Source organism: Enoplosus armatus, chromosome 4, assembly GCF_043641665.1.
Source record: "Enoplosus armatus isolate fEnoArm2 chromosome 4, fEnoArm2.hap1, whole genome shotgun sequence".
In the NCBI taxonomy this organism is placed as follows: Eukaryota; Metazoa; Chordata; class Actinopteri; order Centrarchiformes; family Enoplosidae; genus Enoplosus; species Enoplosus armatus.
Window position 1 is genome coordinate 1,201,790 of NC_092183.1, and position 18,281 is coordinate 1,220,070.

General features: G+C 41.4%; 1 protein-coding gene across 1 annotated transcript; it reads left to right on the top strand.

Annotated features, from left to right (window-relative positions):
* The first annotated feature begins 500 nt into the window (after positions 1-500).
* On the top strand, positions 501-17,499 carry LOC139283724 (uncharacterized). Its single transcript, XM_070903748.1, has 9 exons — positions 501-553; positions 769-819; positions 3,783-3,815; positions 3,915-3,971; positions 4,269-5,447; positions 5,560-6,180; positions 14,201-15,382; positions 15,495-16,934; positions 17,441-17,499. Exons 1-9 carry the CDS (start codon positions 535-537, stop codon positions 17,497-17,499), a joined length of 4,641 nt encoding a protein of 1,546 aa, XP_070759849.1. The 5' UTR covers positions 501-534.
* Positions 17,500-18,281: the final 782 nt, after the last annotated feature.

Consider the following 18,281-nt stretch of genomic DNA (forward strand, 5'->3'; position numbering starts at 1 on the left):
CATTGTTGTCCTTAATTCATTTAATGACATAGGTCCACCTTTTCCCCGAACTGAGAAGATTTTACACCAACAAACTGTAATCTGAGAGATGGTTGGTATTCTTAGATGAGCGCCCACCATCTTTCTAAAAATGTGTCGTCAATGATTGACCGATGATCTCTCAGTGAATGTAATTATCACTTATAATAAATAAAACGCAGAGTTGAAGGCAAACTGCCAAACTACTGGTATGAATACTAAAATGTTACCTGAACCACACCTTAGGTACCTGTGGGAAAACAACAAGTGCTTTATTATTGAATAGTTGAAACGCAGTAATATCATGTAATCTGAGTTCAAAATATAACATAATAGTTTGATTCCAGTCTGTTCAACTCCTCCTGCTTCATCAGACACACTGATGGACTGATGGCTGGATGAATGGAAACAGAGGGTGTGGCTCATGAACAGCCTATTTATCCTTCTTTATGTTCTCAGGTTAAACAGTTCTTCTGCAGCTGAATTAGTGTCTGATGTTTCCAGCAGAGCGACATCATGGCGGCTGCAGCACCTGGTGAGTCCAGTCAGACGTCATTAGTCTGGATAACACTCACATGATGAAAGAATGGATACACCATGGTGGCAATAAACTGAAGGGTTTGTTGCTACTCAGTCACCTAGCTACAAAAAATAAGCAGGGCTGTTGCAATTTGAAAATGATTCACCTGAAAGGATTCTTAATAAGTGTCTGAGGTTTGATTCTAACAGTGTTTTCATGTATTTCTACAGATGATGTAAAAGTCCAGCAGGGCAGAAGCAGCCAACTAAACCGGCAGTCACGTGAGTCACATTAAACTGAATGGAGACCTGTTCAGTATTTCAAATCGAAGTTAATTCAATTCAATTCAATTCAATTTTATTTATATGGCACCAAATCACAACAAAAGTCATCTCATGACACTTTACAAACAGAGCAGGTCTAGACCGACTCTTTATAATGTTATTACAGAGACCCAACAGGTCCCACCATGAGCAAGCACTTTGGCGACAGTGGCAAGAAAAACTTCCTTTAAGAGGCAGAAACCTCGAGCAGAACCAGACTCTAGGTGGTTTGTGGGGGAAGGGTGGTCATCTAACCCGGTTGGGTCGGAGAGAGAGAGAGATACCTTATCCTTAGATACTGTGTTTCTGAGGTGTTCAGGGCCGAGAACAATAACTTCTGTCTTGTCTGAGTTCAACATCAGATGATTGCAGGTCATCCAGGTCTTTATGTCCTTAAGGCATGCTTGGAGGTTGGCTAACTGATGAGGTTCTTCTGGCTTGATCGATAAATATAGCTGGGTATCATCCGCATAGCAGTGAAAATGTATGGAGTGTTTTCTAATGATATCTCCTAAAGGAAGCATATATAAGGTGAATAGTATTGGTCCAAGCACAGAACCTTGTGGAACTCCATGACTGACTTTGGCGTACATGGAGGATTCATCGTTAACATGTACAAACTGAGATCGACCTGATAAATACGACTTAAACCAGCTTAGTGCGGTTCCTTTGATGCCAGTTAAATGTTCCAGTCTCTGTAATAGGATATGATGGTCAATGGTGTCGAATGCAGCACTAAGATCTAACAAAACAAGTACAGAGACAAGTCCTTTGTCTGATGCAATTAGAAGGTCATCTGTAACTTTCACCAGTGCCGTCTCTGTGCTATGATGAGCTCTGAAACCTGACTTAAAGTCCTCAAGCAACCTATTGTCATGTAGAAAGTCACACAGCTGGTTGGCGACTGCTTTCTCAAGAATCTTGGAGAGAAAGGGGAGGTTAGATATAGGTCTATAGTTGGCTAAAGCCTCCGGATCAAGAGTGGGCTTTTTAAGAAGAGGTTTAATTACAGCTACTTTAAAGGACTGTGGTACGTAGCCTGTTAATAAAGACAGATTGATCATGTCTAGTAAAGAAGTGAGCAGCCAGGTTGGGATGGGGTCTAAGAGACAAGTTGATGGCTTAGATGAAGAGATGGTTTTAGTAATTAGGAAGTGATATATGATCAAGTAATTCAATTTGTGATAGAAACTTAGTAGATGGATAGAAACTGACCGAGGTACCTTTCAACTGCTTGTTCTTTCGATGCATTTGACACAGACAGAAAGAGTGTTTTTTAAGTTTTGGACGAAAAGAAAAAACAAAATTTCAACTCAATTTCTTGTTTTCTGTTCTTACTGACAAAACTAATTTGCCAGTCAATGTTGCGTTTCCATTGGTGGGTGGGCCTTCAGCGCTTCCTTGCTTCTGATTGGCTAGTGTGCTCTATATTTGCGCTGCACTCTTCAAAATAAAGTTTCTACCTCTTTGCCTTTAGACAGTGCAGTGTCAACACAAAAATATATATATTGCCAAACATAAACAGACAGACAGACAGGGCTACGTTACTTTCATTTTCAAATGTTCGGCTGGTGCGTGGATCATAAAGTCCTGCTGCAGCGTTTCACTGTGTTGCCTGTTCATGTGCAGCTGAGTGACCATAACGCATCATGTCTGTTGACGCTGACAGCTAGACAACACAGAAAGGTGTGTATAGACAGGCGTTCATGCAGTGGATGATCTACAGAGACAGTGAGCATCAAATCAAGCTTCAACTGCTGTGCATTAAATGTGTTGGGGGCGTCTCATCCAGGCAGGATCAGTTAGAGTGGAGCAGCTCTCCAGGGACTGTAGCCCCCATCAGCTGTGATCACATGGAGCCCCTTGATAACTGGCGAAACACACTCAATGTAACTCTGCAGACTGGTTAGAGATTCATCTTATCTGGTACGGTCTCGTAAAAAGAGCCTCATGGTTGTCGTGTCGACTCAAGCAGACTGACTACATTTGTACTTTTGCCAAATCGCTGAGTAAGAATAAAACGGGGCATTGGACCTTTGCAGCCCATATATTATCATGTAGCACAACTATGTCTGTAGCTGCTGTCCATGCATACCTTACCTGATAGAATCTGTATGTCTGCCTGTGTTCAAACACTTGTTTAAATATACAATTGACACATATTCAAACAGTATTTTAATTCATTCGAAAGTGAACATCAACACTGAACACTGAGCATCGAACAGGGTTTTAAAATAAAGACGTGTAAATGGAAAACCTGTTGAAAATGACTGTTTGAGTCCAGACCAAACAGACCAAAGAGTGAAGCCCACGTAAAACTCTGAATGCATCACTCACGCTCATCTGGAGGCTGATTAATGGTGAGGGGACGTCAACAAGATCCAACACATATACATCATTTAGTCGGGAACAAGAGTTCTTTCAGGAGTGTTACGTCTGCAGCATTATACATGCACATCATACATTATTATCCAATTATAATCAATTATTAAAGGCTAAAGGGCACAGTAAATTAGTATTATTACCATTACTCTAGAATTGAAATGTATTGATAGAATATTTTCGCAATTTGAGGAAACGGGAGCCTGGAAGTAGGACTAGCCCCTAAACTGGGAAACTGGCTCGAAATCATTTGAAGATTTGCAGCATCAGTGAGGAATTTCCAAGTTGTTAAAGGCAGACAGATTCTCTCCAAGTTTAATTTGAAGAATTCCTTTCTAAATCAATTTGAGATTGTAAAGAGAACAATGGACAGCATGTGAGTTGTGATTTAACTGGTGATCATCAAAGTCTGAAAAAACAGGAAACATCCTGCTGACTTGGACTCAGATCTCCTGGTAAGTGGTAAAGGTGTGAAGAATATGTTCGTGCTCACAACATTAAGTTGACACTTTTCATTTCATGGCTTTATCTTTTTGTAGGGCAGAAATCTGGAAAATATTCCCTAACCAGCAGTAAGTGAATTCATCCCAAATGATGATCATCATATACTGTACACAAAGATCTAGAAGGGGAATTTGATGTACTGCACTTTGTGTTTTTGTCTTTCATAGGGTTTAAAGCAAACACGTCACACAGTCCATCACCAGCGGACAGCACAATACACACAAGTAAGTAAAGATTGTTGCATCCAGTCTACAACATGCCGTAAGTAAACATTTTCAACATGGTGTTTTTACGATGGAAATTACAAACTTGAATCGGCTCCAGCGGACACTTCTCAGTGAGGGTCTTCAGCATGTTGAGTCGACAACAGCTTTTGTTTTCACCTCCAGCGTGACTTTATAGTGTCCGTTCAAGCTTTTTATAATAAGTCTTCTAAATTTCTCAGCAGTTCTTTGAAGTTAAGTTGAGCTGATTGCCAATAGTTTGTAAAACACTGAATAAATGTCCATTCCGTATTACAGCACCTGCACTCAGGATTGTGATGCTGGGAAATAGGGAGGACAAACAGACAAAACTTGGAAACTTCATCATCAGTCACCAACGTTTTCATCACCAAAAAACTTCCCCAACCAGGCGCTGTGTGTCCACCTGTGGAGAGTGGAGAGGAAACCCAGTAACAGTAGTGAAGACTCCAGACATGTTCAGTCTGTCTGTGGCAGCAGTCAGAAAAGAGATGAAGAGCTGTGTGACTCTTTGTCCTCCTGGACCAAATGTTCTGCTGCTGTTAGTGAAGCCTCCTGAGTTCACTGAGGAGGACAGACAAACACTGAAGTTCATCCTGAGCTTGTTTGGTCAAGATGTCTTTAAACACTCAATGGTCATCAGCACACATGAGGGAGCAGGTGGCTCTGTTCGTCAGCTGCTTGAAGACTGTGGAGGAAGACACTACAGCATGTCTGAAGACAACCACATGTTACTGATGGAGAAGATTGAGAACATTGTGCATGAAAACAAAGGAACCGTCCTCACCTTCACTGAAGAGACCATCAGACCAAAGTCTGGACACATGAAACCAGCTCTAAACCTGGTTCTGTGTGGGAGGAGGGGAGCAGCGAAGACTTCAGCAGCCAAGGCCATTTTAGGTCAGACAGAGCTTCATTCAGTCTCCAACTCATCAGAGAGTGTTAAACATCAGGGGGAGGTGTGTGGACGCTGGGTGTCCCTGGTGGAGCTGCCTGCCTTGAATGGAAAGCCTCAGGAGGCAGTGATGGAGGAATCACTCAGGAGTATCTCCCTCTGTGATCCTGAGGGCGTCCAGGCCTTCATCCTGGTCCTACCTGTGGGCCCCCTCACTGATGAAGACAAGGGAGAGTTCGAGACCATCCGGAACACATTCAGCTGTCGAGTCAATGACTTCACCGTGATTCTGTTCACTGTGGAGTCAGATCCTACAGCTCCAGCTGTTGTTAACTTTGTAAGAAAGAACAGAGAAATCCAGGAGCTCCGTCAGAGCTGTGGAGGAAGATGTGTTGTTCTCAACATCCAGGACGAGCAGCAGATCCCAGAGCTGTTGGACATGGTTGAAAACATTAGTCAATCTAAAAATGAACCGTACTGTTATACAACTGTGACCTTTGCACATGCACAAATGGAAAAGATCATACAACTTGAGAGGCGGATGAAGATGAACAAGATCACTTGTAAGTACTTTAAATGTTTTATGTTGAGTCCTGAACCATGTTCTACACTACAGTCTTGATCCTGTACTGTAGCATCTGACAATATTTAAAGTAAGTCTTTCTTCTTTCACAGGGGATTATGAGGAACAGAGCCCAGAGAGACTCAGGATTGTGCTGTTAGGGAAGACTGGCTGTGGAAAGAGCTCTTCAGGAAACACCATCCTTGGAAGAAAGGAGTTTAAAGCTGAAGCAAACCAAACATCAGTCACCAAACATTGTCATAAAGCACAGAGTGAAGTGGACGGCCGTCCAGTCGTTGTGGTCGACACTCCTGGTCTGTTTGACACAACTTTGTCCCATGAAGAGATTCATGAGGAGATGGTGAAATGCATCAGTGTTCTGGCTCCAGGACCACATGTCTTCCTGTTGGTGTTAAACATTGGCAGACTCACACCAGAGGAGGAGGAAACACTGAAGCTCATTAAGAAAGGCTTCGGGAAGAATGCTGAAAAGTTCACCATCATTCTCTTAACTGGAGGAGACATACTGGAACGTGAGGGGCTGTCCATTGAAAAATACATGGAAGAGAGATGTGCTGATCCCTTTAAGAAGCTGGTTGCTGACTGTGGTGGAAGATACCATGTGTTTAATAACTGTGATGAAGGAAACCACAAACAAGTCAGTGAGCTGATAACCCAGATTGACTCCATGGTGAAGGAAAATGGAGGCAGCTGCTACACTAACGAGATGCATGAATCAATATTATGAGAATATATGAGAAAGACCATGATGTTTGTAATGGAAGTGAAATGAAATGTTTACATGTCATTTGCCCAGTTTTGACAAACATCACCGCAAATATTAAATATGAAACAATTTAAAATATCAGAGTGGCCATAATTTCCTCCCTGAGAAGCAATGTAACCAGACCACTGGTGCAACTGTGCACAAACAATTTGGCCAGATATTCAACCCTATCAATACTAAAACTCTGGTGGATATAGTGAATTCATCCACCTGTAGTTTTGACACCCTGCCAACCACCTTCTTCAAAAATGTTTTCAGTTGCTTGGAAATGGATGTGCTGAAAATTGTCAATAGCTCACTTCTATCAGGCATTTTTCCTAAATCACTGAAAACTGCAGTTGTTCAGCCCCTTCTAAAGAAAGGCAACCTGGATCCTTCAATTTGGAATAATTACAGACAAATCTCTCATCTTCCATTTATTGGACAGTATTGTTTATTATTGAGAAAGCTTTTTTGATTCAACTCAATAACTTTTTAAATATAAATGACATTTTGGACAGATTTCAGTCTGGCCTCAGGCAACATCACAGCACCGAGACTGATACTGATAAAGGTATTAAATGATATTCATCTGAATACCGACTCAGGTAAAACATCAGTTTTAGTGCTGCTTGATCTTAGTCCAGCCTTTGATACCGTGGACCATAAAATACTTCTAGACAGACTGGACAAATGGGTGGGATTATCTGGTACAGTGCTCAGTTGGTTCAGTTCATATCTCAAAGGCAGAGGCTATGTTGTGGCCATTGGTGACCATAAATCTGAGCGCATCACCATGACTTGTGGAGTCCCCCAGGGTTTGATTCTTGGGCCACTATTATTCCACCTGTACATGTTCCCTCTTGGTCAGATCATATATGACAATAACGTTGCTTATCACAGCTATGCAGACGACACTCAGATTTACTTAGCTCTTTCACCAAGTGACTATGGTCCCTTAGACTCACTCTATCAATGCTTACAGCAAGTAAATAGCTGGATGCAATTAAATTTCCTTCAATTGCATAATGGCAAGACAAAAATCATAGTATTTCACAGCAAGGAGGAAAGAATGAAAGCTATTGCTTTCCCAAGTTAGAAATCTTGGTGTTTTAATAGACTCATCAAGGCGATAACTAAATCAGCATTTTATTATCTCAAACAAATAGCAAGAATTAGAGGTCTCATGACCAGACAAGATTTAGAGAAACTTCTTCTTGCCTTCATTTCCAGCAGGGTGGACTTTTTAACGGTCTCTTGTCTGCTCTTCCGAAAAAGAGTGTTAGACAACTTCAGCTCATTCAGAACGCTGCTGCCAGAGTTCTAACGAGAACCAAAAGAACTGAGCACATCACTCCTGTTCTTACACTGGATTGCAATTACTTGCAGATGTTAAAGTGCTGCTGATAGTTTACAAATCACTCAATAATCCTGGGCCAAAATACATTTCTAATCTCCTTGAAGAATATAAACCCAGAGGGGCTCTTAGGTCTTTAGGAAGCAGTCAACTGGTCGTACCTCAAGTTAGAACCAAACAGGGTGAAGCTGCTTTTAGTTACTATGCTGCATACAGATGGAACCAACTTCCTGATGTTCTCAAATGCGCCCCAACTTTAGCCACTTTCAATTCTAAATTAAAAACTGTAGTTTTCCTGTGCCTTTGATTTACTGGTTTCTATACTTTTTGGGGCAACTTTACAATGTATTACTGCACTCTACTAACTGCACTGTAGCTGCATTTTATTTCATTTAATGTCTTATTTCATTTTATTCTATCTTAATAGATTTTATTCTGTTTTTATTGTCATTTTAATGGTATTCTTGCCTATGTAAAGCACTTTGAATTGCCTCTGTGTTTGAAATGTGCTATATAAATAAAGCTGCCTTGCCTTGACCCCCAGGGAAAGCTAAGTCTTGTAAATGACTATTTTCATTGTGTTGTTTGTGTTAGTGTTAATTATTGTGCCTTGTTTGCTCTGAGCAGTTTAGCCACAGTGTTGCCGGGGAGTAGGATTGTCTAAGGAACTGTTTATTCTGAATGTGCCATCTGTGTGCGCCCTTAAAATACTTTGTGTTGTGGTGGAGTTCGATGAGTATTTGCAGTGCATTTTCCTTTCTGCAGTGTCCTGAGGTGATGTAGTGGCCTTGGGAGTTAACTGTGGAGTAGTCTGACTCACAGGATGTAGGCTGTTGGTATAAGTCTGCCGTTGGCCGACTGTTTCTGTCGGACTTTTTCTCCCCTTCTGCTATCTGCATGTTACCGTTTTGCAAGGGCACGTCGCTGCATCCTGGGCTTAGCGCCACCCAAGACGCTTGTGATTGGTTTAAAGAAATATAAACAAGCCAGAGTGTTTTTTTTCCCCTTATACCAGAATGATGATGGGTGTCAAGATAGGTCTGTCTATGCGAGACTAACTGGTGTGATGAATATTGGCTTTATGCCCATGCAGTCATTATTGGCCTTCAAGAGCAGCATTTGAGTAGGAAGATCCTGTGTCTCTCTGATTGGCAGCTGCATGAATTTGTTATAATAAAAATGTATCTGGTTTAACAAGTCCTGTACTGCCTCTTTATTTTTGTTGTTTAATTGCCGAAACATTTGACAACATACTTACATCAAAATCTATAATCTGTAGGACAAACTACAGCCTCAACAACAACCACTGAGCTGAGTCAGCACCTCAGGCATCAAAAGAAGAAAACAAAGTTATGAACTTCACAAAGTCAGTACAAGCTGCAGGCTGTTGGCCTGTATTATATTGTGTAAGTATTCCTGTTATTTTGTCCACCCCTGTACATCAAATCAGCTTCACCAGCTGTTGCAGGTCTGTTAGTATTTGACGACATTGATATTGTACTGTTACTTTTATTGTGTCCACCACACACTGTTATGGTTCATAATAATAATACTCAGTATAACAGGCAATCTTGACAGCACATTTGTCTGTTTGCACACATTTATTTAACTTTTGTTGTGAATTTTGCTATGTTTGTCATTTAATTTTTCATGAAGTTAATTGAGTTTTTCTTTGAGTTACCAGTTGCCATGGTGTTGTTTGCCAATTGGATTGCACCAAATATATATGGTTTTAACTGTTGTACCCAACAGACTGAAATAGAGGAGTTTAAAGAATAATAACATAACATAGTCAACTTTAGTTGTTTTATTGAGCTTTTAATGGAGTTTCTGTGCAAACTTCCACAAAACTATTTGGCAACATTTCAATCCAGTGGATCTATTTGTGAATCTTCCTTCGCTCAATTTGCCTTAAATACATATTTAAATATTGAGTAATTAAATGTGTTTTCCATAGCAAATGACAGCAAATATTAACTATAAATAATACATGTAAATCAGAACACATCAGAAATGTTAAATGTTTAGAGTTTCAAAAATATAAGCTGTGTTAAATTTACACAGAATAATCTATCAAAATAGGCTGTGTTTCTCTCGATCCGAACTATGAATAGATGAGTGTTGTTCACATGTTCAGACACATTTCCAGCTGCTGCTGTTTCTTCTCATCTTCTGAAACGTCTTCACTTTCACTTTCATCACGCTGGACTGATCACAGCATTCAGCAGGTGAGTCAACTCTTAGTTACCAAGATTAACAAACTAACTGTGGTACACCGAGACAGCAAGAGGCTGCAGGATCAAGGTTTTAGGGTCCATTATAACTGTCATCAGTATTTGGAACCTGGTCGTTGATGACACTCAGGTGAGTGAAGGAGGAGAAATCACGTCTAGGTGATAATATTACAACCATTAAATAATATGTAATTAGTTGTTTCGTTTTTGTTGATTGACAGTTGAGGAGGCCTCGGTTACACTCCTCTTGTCCATAACAGTCCACGCAAGTTATGAACTGATTCATCGACTGCTCTGCTGTTTTCCAAAGTGACCATCAGGGAAGTTTTTCATTGTTCCGTTTGATATTTTTTTGGTATCATAATTGTCTGTTAAAGGGCGCAGCCGCAGCAGCCAGAAAGAGGCGGGGGTGGGTTAATTGCTTAAAAGGCGCGGATGAGAGGCTGATAGAAATGTGTCCAGGAAAGCTGAGGCTGCAGGAAACATCGAGGAGACATCAGGGGAACTGCAACAGGTAAGAGGGAGAGAGAGCATATGTGGAAATTAAAATGTTACTGACAAAGACAAAAAGACAGGACAGGAGGGTGGGATGGTTCCTGATGAGTATTTAAGGTGGAACATCAGAGTTATAATCCTGGATTTAAAGATGGTCTAATATCCTCTGGGAGTTTGTTCCTGCTCCATGGTGCTCAGTAACTAAATGCAGCTTCTCCATGTTTAGTTTGCACTCTGGGGACAGTTAGCAGCGTGACCTGAGAGGCCCAGAGGGTCAGATAGTAAAAGACAGTCAGACATGTATTTTGGTCCTAAACCAGTGAGAGATTTGTAGATGAGCAGAAGTACAGAAAGTGTGTGTGTACAGTGTTGTGTACAATATGACACACTATAATTTTCTGACTTTGTCTGGACTAGATTTGGCCGATTTGGACTCTGACTTGACTCACGAGTCTCAGACTACACGTCTTCATCACAGCCGTCTGTATTCATGAAGTGTTTGTTCTGCAGTGTTGTCTTATTATCTTATTATTATTATTATTGTATTAAAAAGCATTGAATTTCATTTCAAAACGTGTGCAGCAACCAGTTACTAATATGAACACAGTGCAGGTCCCACTGTGTGAAAGAATTATTGATGTAAATCCACTTAGACAGAACGTCAGCAGATAAAGAGAACAGCAGCAAGTGCAGCGGTTTGAAGTGCAGAAATGCTGCTATCAAACCGAATGAAAGAAAACGGATGCTTTTCTGTCTTTTGGTCTGAAATGAGATTCTTATTGAGTCCGACGTCTCATATCAGTGAGACAAAGTGTGTCCAAACTGTTCAGTCTATGAGAACCAAACGTTTGGATCCAAGCCTCCGTTTCTGATTCAGGTAAACTGAACAAGGTGGAGGAGTTAGACCTGCTGCAAGTCTGATTAAAGTTACATCAGTTACCTCAAAGTAGAGTTACATTAACACACAGGCCACGGTGACTCAGGACAGGCATGAGCACGTCCCCGTGCATGTGATTCAAACCTAACACACACTTTCAGATGTGTGGACTGGATGTTTCAGGAGGGAGGGGTGCTGTTCGTCAGACAGCGCAGAGACCAGATGAAGCCAGTTTAACTGGATGTGCGTCTACTATTATTCATTGTTGTCCTTAATTCATTTAATGACATAGGTCCACCTTTTCCCCGAACTGAGAAGATTTTACACCAACAAACTGTAATCTGAGAGATGGTTGGTATTCTTAGATGAGCGCCCACCATCTTTCTAGAAATGTGTCGTCAATGATTGACCGATGATCTCTCAGTGAATGTAATTATCACTTATAATAAATAAAACGCAGAGTTGAAGGCAAACTGCCAAACTACTGGTATGAATACTAAAATGTTACCTGAACCACACCTTAGGTACCTGTGGGAAAACAACAAGTGCTTTATTATTGAATAGTTGAAACGCAGTAATATCATGTAATCAGTTCAAAATATAACATAATAGTTTGATTCCAGTCTGTTCAACTCCTCCTGCTTCATCAGACACACTGATGGACTGATGGCTGGATGAATGGAAACAGAGGGTGTGGCTCATGAACAGCCTATTTATCCTTCTTTATGTTCTCAGGTTAAACAGTTCTTCTGCAGCTGAATTAGTGTCTGATGTTTCCAGCAGAGCGACATCATGGCGGCTGCAGCACCTGGTGAGTCCAGTCAGACGTCATTAGTCTGGATAACACTCACATGATGAAAGAATGGATACACCATGGTGGCAATAAACTGAAGGGTTTGTTGCTACTCAGTCACCTAGCTACAAAAAATAAGCAGGGCTGTTGCAATTTGAAAATGATTCACCTGAAAGGATTCTTAATAAGTGTCTGAGGTTTGATTCTAACAGTGTTTTCATGTATTTCTACAGATGATGTAAAAGTCCAGCAGGGCAGAAGCAGCCAACTAAACCGGCAGTCACGTGAGTCACATTAAACTGAATGGAGACCTGTGATATATGATCAAGTAATTCAATTTGTGATAGAAACTTACTAGACGGATAGAAACTGACCGAGGTACCTTTCAACTGCTTGGTGCGTGGATCATAAAGTCCTGCTGCAGCGTTTCACTGTGTTGCCTGTTCATGTGCAGCTGAGTGACCATAACGCATCATGTCTGTTGACGCTGACAGCTAGACAACACAGAAAGGTGTGTATAGATAGGCGTTCATGCAGTGGATGATCTACAGAGACAGTGAGCATCAAATCAAGCTTCAACTGCTGTGCATTAAATGTGTTGGGGGCGTCTCATCCAGGCAGGATCAGTTAGAGTGGAGCAGCTCTCACTGGACTGTAGCCCCCATCAGCTGTGATCACATGGAGCCCCTTGATAACTGGCGAAACACACTCAATGTAACTCTGCAGACTGGTTAGAGATTCATCTTATCTGGTACGGTCTCGTAAAAAGAGCCTCATGGTTGTCGTGTCGACTCAAGCAGACTGACTACATTTGTACTTTTGCCAAATCGCTGAGTAAGAATAAAACGGGGCATTGGACCTTTGCAGTCCATATATTATCATGTAGCACAACTACGTCTGTAGCTGCTGTCCATGCATACCTTACCTGATAGAATCTGTATGTCTGCCTGTGTTCAAACACTTGTTTAAATATACAATTGACACATATTCAAACAGTATTTTAATTCATTCGAAAGTGAACATCAACACTGAACACTGAGCATCGAACAGGGTTTTAAAATAAAGACGTGTAAATGGAAAACCTGTTGAAAATGACTGTTTGAGTCCAGACCAAACAGACCAAAGAGTGAAGCCCACGTAAAACTCTGAATGCATCACGCACGCTCATCTGGAGGCTGATTAATGGTGAGGGGACATCAACAAGATCCAACACATATACATCATTTAGTCGGGAACAAGAGTTCTTTCAGGAGTGTTACATCTGCAGCATTATACATGCACATCATACATTATTATCCAATTATAATCAATTATTAAAGGCTAAAGGGCACAGTAAATTAGTATTATTACCATTACTCTAGAATTGAAATGTATTGATAGAATATTTTCGCAATTTGAGGAAACGGGAGCCTGGAAGTAGGACTAGCCCCTAAACTGGGAAACTGGCTCGAAATCATTTGAAGATTTGCAGCATCAGTGAGGAATTTCCAAGTTGTTAAAGGCAGACAGATTCTCTCCAAGTTTAATTTGAAGAATTCCTTTCTAAATCAATTTGAGATTGTAAAGAGAACAATGGACAGCATGTGAGTTGTGATTTAACTGGTGATCATCAAAGTCTGAAAAAACAGGAAACATCCTGCTGACTTGGACTCAGATCTCCTGGTAAGTGGTAAAGGTGTGAAGAATATGTTCGTGCTCACAACATTAAGTTGACACTTTTCATTTCATGGCTTTATCTTTTTGTAGGGCGGAAATCTGGAAAATATTCCCTAACCAGCAGTAAGTGAATTCATCCCAAATGATGATCATCATATACTGTACACAAAGATCTAGAAGGGGAATTTGATGTACTGCACTTTGTGTTTTTGTCTTTCATAGGGTTTAAAGCAAACACGTCACACAGTCCATCACCAGCGGACAGCACAATACACACAAGTAAGTAAAGATTGTTGCATCCAGTCTACAACATGCCGTAAGTAAACATTTTCAACATGGTGTTTTTACGATGGAAATTACAAACTTGAATCGGCTCCAGCGGACACTTCTCAGTGAGGGTCTTCAGCATGTTGAGTCGACAACAGCTTTTGTTTTCACCTCCAGCGTGACTTTATAGTGTCCGTTCAAGCTTTTTATAATAAGTCTTCTAAATTTCTCAGCAGTTCTTTGAAGTTAAGTTGAGCTGATTGCCAATAGTTTGTAAAACACTGAATAAATGTCCATGCCGTATTACAGCACCTGCACTCAGGATTGTGATGCTGGGAAAAAGTGAAGATCTAAAGACAACACTCGGCAACTTCATCATTGGAAACCAAGGATTTGATTTCCAGGAAGATAGTCCAATCACACACTGTGTGGCCATCTGTGGAGAGTGGAAGGGAAACCGTTTAAAAGTGGTGAAGACTCCAGACATGTTCAGTCTGTCTGAGGAGACATTGAGACAAGAGATGAGAAGCTGTGTGACTCTTTGTCGTCCAGGACCAAATGTTCTGCTGCTGTTAGTGAAGCCTCCTGACGTCACTGAGAACAGACGAACACTGAATTTCATCCTGAGCTTGTTCGATCAAGATGCTTTTAAACACTCAATGGTCATCAGCACACATGAGGGAATTGAAACAAGTTTCACTGTTCGTCAGCTGCTGAAGAAGTGTGGAGGAAGACACTACAGCATGATTCAAAATGACCACAGACAGCTGATGGAGAAGATTAAGAACATTGTGCATGAAAACAAAGGAACCGTCCTCACCTTCACTGAAGAGACCATCAGACCAAAGTCTGGACACATGAAACCAGCTCTAAACCTGGTTCTGTGTGGGAGGAGGGGAGCAGGGAAGACTTCAGCAGCCAAGGCCATTTTAGGTCAGACAGAGCTTCATTCAGTCTCCAACTCATCAGAGAGTGTTAAACATCAGGGGGAGGTGTGTGGACGCTGGGTGTCCCTGGTGGAGCTGCCTGCCTTGAATGGAAAACCTCAGGAGGCAGTGATGGAGGAATCACTCAGGAGTATCTCCCTCTGTGATCCTGAGGGCGTCCAGGCCTTCATCCTGGTCCTACCTGTGGGCCCCCTCACTGATGAAGACAAGGGAGAGTTCGAGACCATCCGGAACACATTCAGCTGTCGAGTCAATGACTTCACCGTGATTCTATTCACTGTGAAGTCAGATCCTACAGCTCCAGCTGTTGTTAACTTTGTAAGAAAGAACAGAGAAATCCAGGAGCTCCGTCAGAGCTGTGGAGGAAGATGTGTTGTTCTCAACATCCAGGACGAGCAGCAGATCTCAGAGCTGTTGGACATGGTTGAAAACATTAGTCAATCTAAAAATGAACCCTACTGTTATACAACTGTGACCTTTGCACATGCACAAATGGAAAAGATCATACAACTTGAGAGGCGGATGAAGATGAACAAGATCACTTGTAAGTACTTTAAATGTTTTATTCTGAGTCCTGAACCATGTTCTACACTACAGTCTTGATCCTGTACTGTAGCATCTGACAATATTTAAAGTAAGTCTTTCTTCTTTCACAGGGGATTATGAGGAACAGAGCCCAGAGAGACTCAGGATTGTGCTGTTAGGGAAGACTGGCTGTGGAAAGAGCTCTTCAGGAAACACCATCCTTGGAAGAAAGGAGTTTAAAGCTGAAGCAAACCAAACATCAGTCACCAAACATTGTCATAAAGCACAGAGTGAAGTGGACGGCCGTCCAGTCGTTGTGGTCGACACTCCTGGTCTGTTTGACACAACTTTGTCCCATGAAGAGATTCATGAGGAGATGGTGAAATGCATCAGTGTTCTGGCTCCAGGACCACATGTCTTCCTGTTGGTGTTAAACATTGGCAGACTCACACCAGAGGAGGAGGAAACACTGAAGCTCATTAAGAAAGGCTTCGGGAAGAATGCTGAAAAGTTCACCATCATTCTCTTAACTGGAGGAGACATACTGGAACGTGAGGGGCTGTCCATTGAAAAATACATGGAAGAGAGATGTGCTGATCCCTTTAAGAAGCTGGTTGCTGACTGTGGTGGAAGATACCATGTGTTTAATAACTGTGATGAAGGAAACCACAAACAAGTCAGTGAGCTGATAACCCAGATTGACTCCATGGTGAAGGAAAATGGAGGCAGCTGCTACACTAACGAGATGCTGCAAGAGGCAGAGACGGCTATAAAGAAAGAAGTGGAGAGGATCCTGAAGGACAAGGAAGAGGAGATGAGGAGAGAGAGGGACGAGCTTCATAGAAAACATGATGAAGAAATGGAAGCAATGAAAAGAAGAATGGAAGAACAGAGAGCAGAAACTGAAAAAGAGAGAAAACTGAGAGAAAAACAACTTGAAGAAAAGGAGGAGAACATCAACAAGGAACGTGAGGAGAGAAGGAAAGAACAGGAAAAGAGAGAAGAAGAAGACGAGAAGAAGAAAAGGCAGGAAGAAATTCAAAGACAGGAGTGGAAACAGAAAGTTGAAGCTTTGGAGAAAAAGATCAAGTCAGAATCAGAGGAAACCACTGACAGGAAGCTGGAGCAGAGCAGAGAAGAGCTGAGAAAAGAACGAGAGAACTGGGAGGAAAAACAAAACGAATGGTGGGACCAACGATATCAAGAAGATGAACAGAGACGACAGGAGGAACAAACAAGACTTAGAAAGATTCAAGAAGAATACGAGCAAGAAAGAGAAAAGCATGAAGAGAAAAGAAAAGAAGACAGAATCAGAAGAGAAGAAGAGGAGAGGAAGAGAAAAGAATCTGAGGAAAACTATAAGAGAAAACTGGACGACATGAAGAAGAAATCTGAAGAGGAGGCCAGAAAGAAAGCTGAAGAGTTTAATGAATTCAAAGAGAAATACAACAAGGAATCTGCAGCTCAGAAGCAACAGTACGAGAAAGAAGTGAAAGACAAAGATGAGCAATATGACGTCTTAAAGGCACTTTCAGTCCACAACGAAGAACAACTGAAGAACAAACATCGAGGTGAAATCTGTCACTTAGTGAAATGTGTGACCAAGAGAGAAAACCAGAGAAAAATCAATGACTTACTGAAAAAACACCAAAAAGAAATGAAAAACATGAAAACTGAGACAGAAAAGAAGAATCTGCAGCAAACACATGAAAAAGAAATAACTGACTTGATACCAGAACTTCTGAAACAAGTCGACACATCGAACTGTTGGATCCTTTGAGGGTTTGTTTCCTGTAAACGTCACAACATCAGATCTGCTTCCTTTCCTCTCGTTTCATTTGGTTTCAATAACTGAAACTTTCACTGTAAGATTCAGCAGCGGACTACGCTGTAATGCAAACCGTGGCCACAGAAAGACGTCTCATTGGCTGCCAGTTAACGACAGTAAACTTCAGAGGACTTCGTGAGGAACTAAAGCTCCGTCTCAGCCGGTCTTCTGTCGGCAGCCATGTTTGTTTCAGCTCACGGAGTCGTGGTCGGTGTTCAGCTGTGGTGCTGACTTAGTGTTGTGTTGCAGTTCAGTATCTGTGGTCTGTAACATTCAGGATCTTCTCTGTGTCTGCTGGTTTCCTGTAAAGTTTGTACATATTCACGTTATATATTAGAGAAAGTGTAAGTTTTTGTTTTTTCTTTTTCATCTTAAATAAGTTGAGTCTTGTTAAAAAAGGGCGGCACAATGAGCTGCTGATCAACTTCAGACAGAACCCAGATCAGTCTTTAATGGTGTGTTCTGTATTTGATCTTTGGTTTCTTCGTCTATCGTTCTAAAAGATGAATAAAGTGTTTCCCTGTGGTGAATAAAGTGTGGTGAATATCATGAGCTGTATGATAAAGTGAGGAAACAGAGCTCACAGGTTTGTTTCTACCTGCACAGGAGACACTGTGGGAGGAAGCGGCTTCTGTCTGAAACACATCTTCATTCACCTCCATTTATCTCTTTACTTCCTTCATTTGCTGTCGTCAGTACTTCACACTAGTAGTCGTATATATATATATATATATATATATATATATATAGTAAAGACTTTAGTAATGTGTAAATCGGTTGCTAGGAAACATCTGTAGCACCGTCCAATCAAAAGCTATCAACGATGGAAACACAAAGTCACTGTAATATAACTTTGTTTTATTTATATCTGTGTAACCCGCTGCCAGACTCTCTGCACCGCCCCCCCGGACTCTGCCTTGTAAATTTTGGTGTTTGTAGAGGAGTGTCGGAGAGAAGGAGGCACCAGACGCAGGATTCGGGACTGTGGCTGAGACCTTGACTGCACTTTATTTCACAGTAACACTCCTCGTCGCTGCTGCTGGCCATCACAGGGCTGCCGGCTTCACGCCACCTTGCGGGGCAATAGAAA

Bases quoted from the DNA above. Each gene is read 5' to 3' on its own strand.
- LOC139283724 (XM_070903748.1), top strand. The intron at 3,816-3,914 runs GTAAGTGAATTC...TGTCTTTCATAG, and splicing joins AAAATATTCCCTAACCAGCA to GGTTTAAAGCAAACACGTCA. The intron at 15,383-15,494 runs GTAAGTACTTTA...CTTCTTTCACAG, and splicing joins GAAGATGAACAAGATCACTT to GGGATTATGAGGAACAGAGC.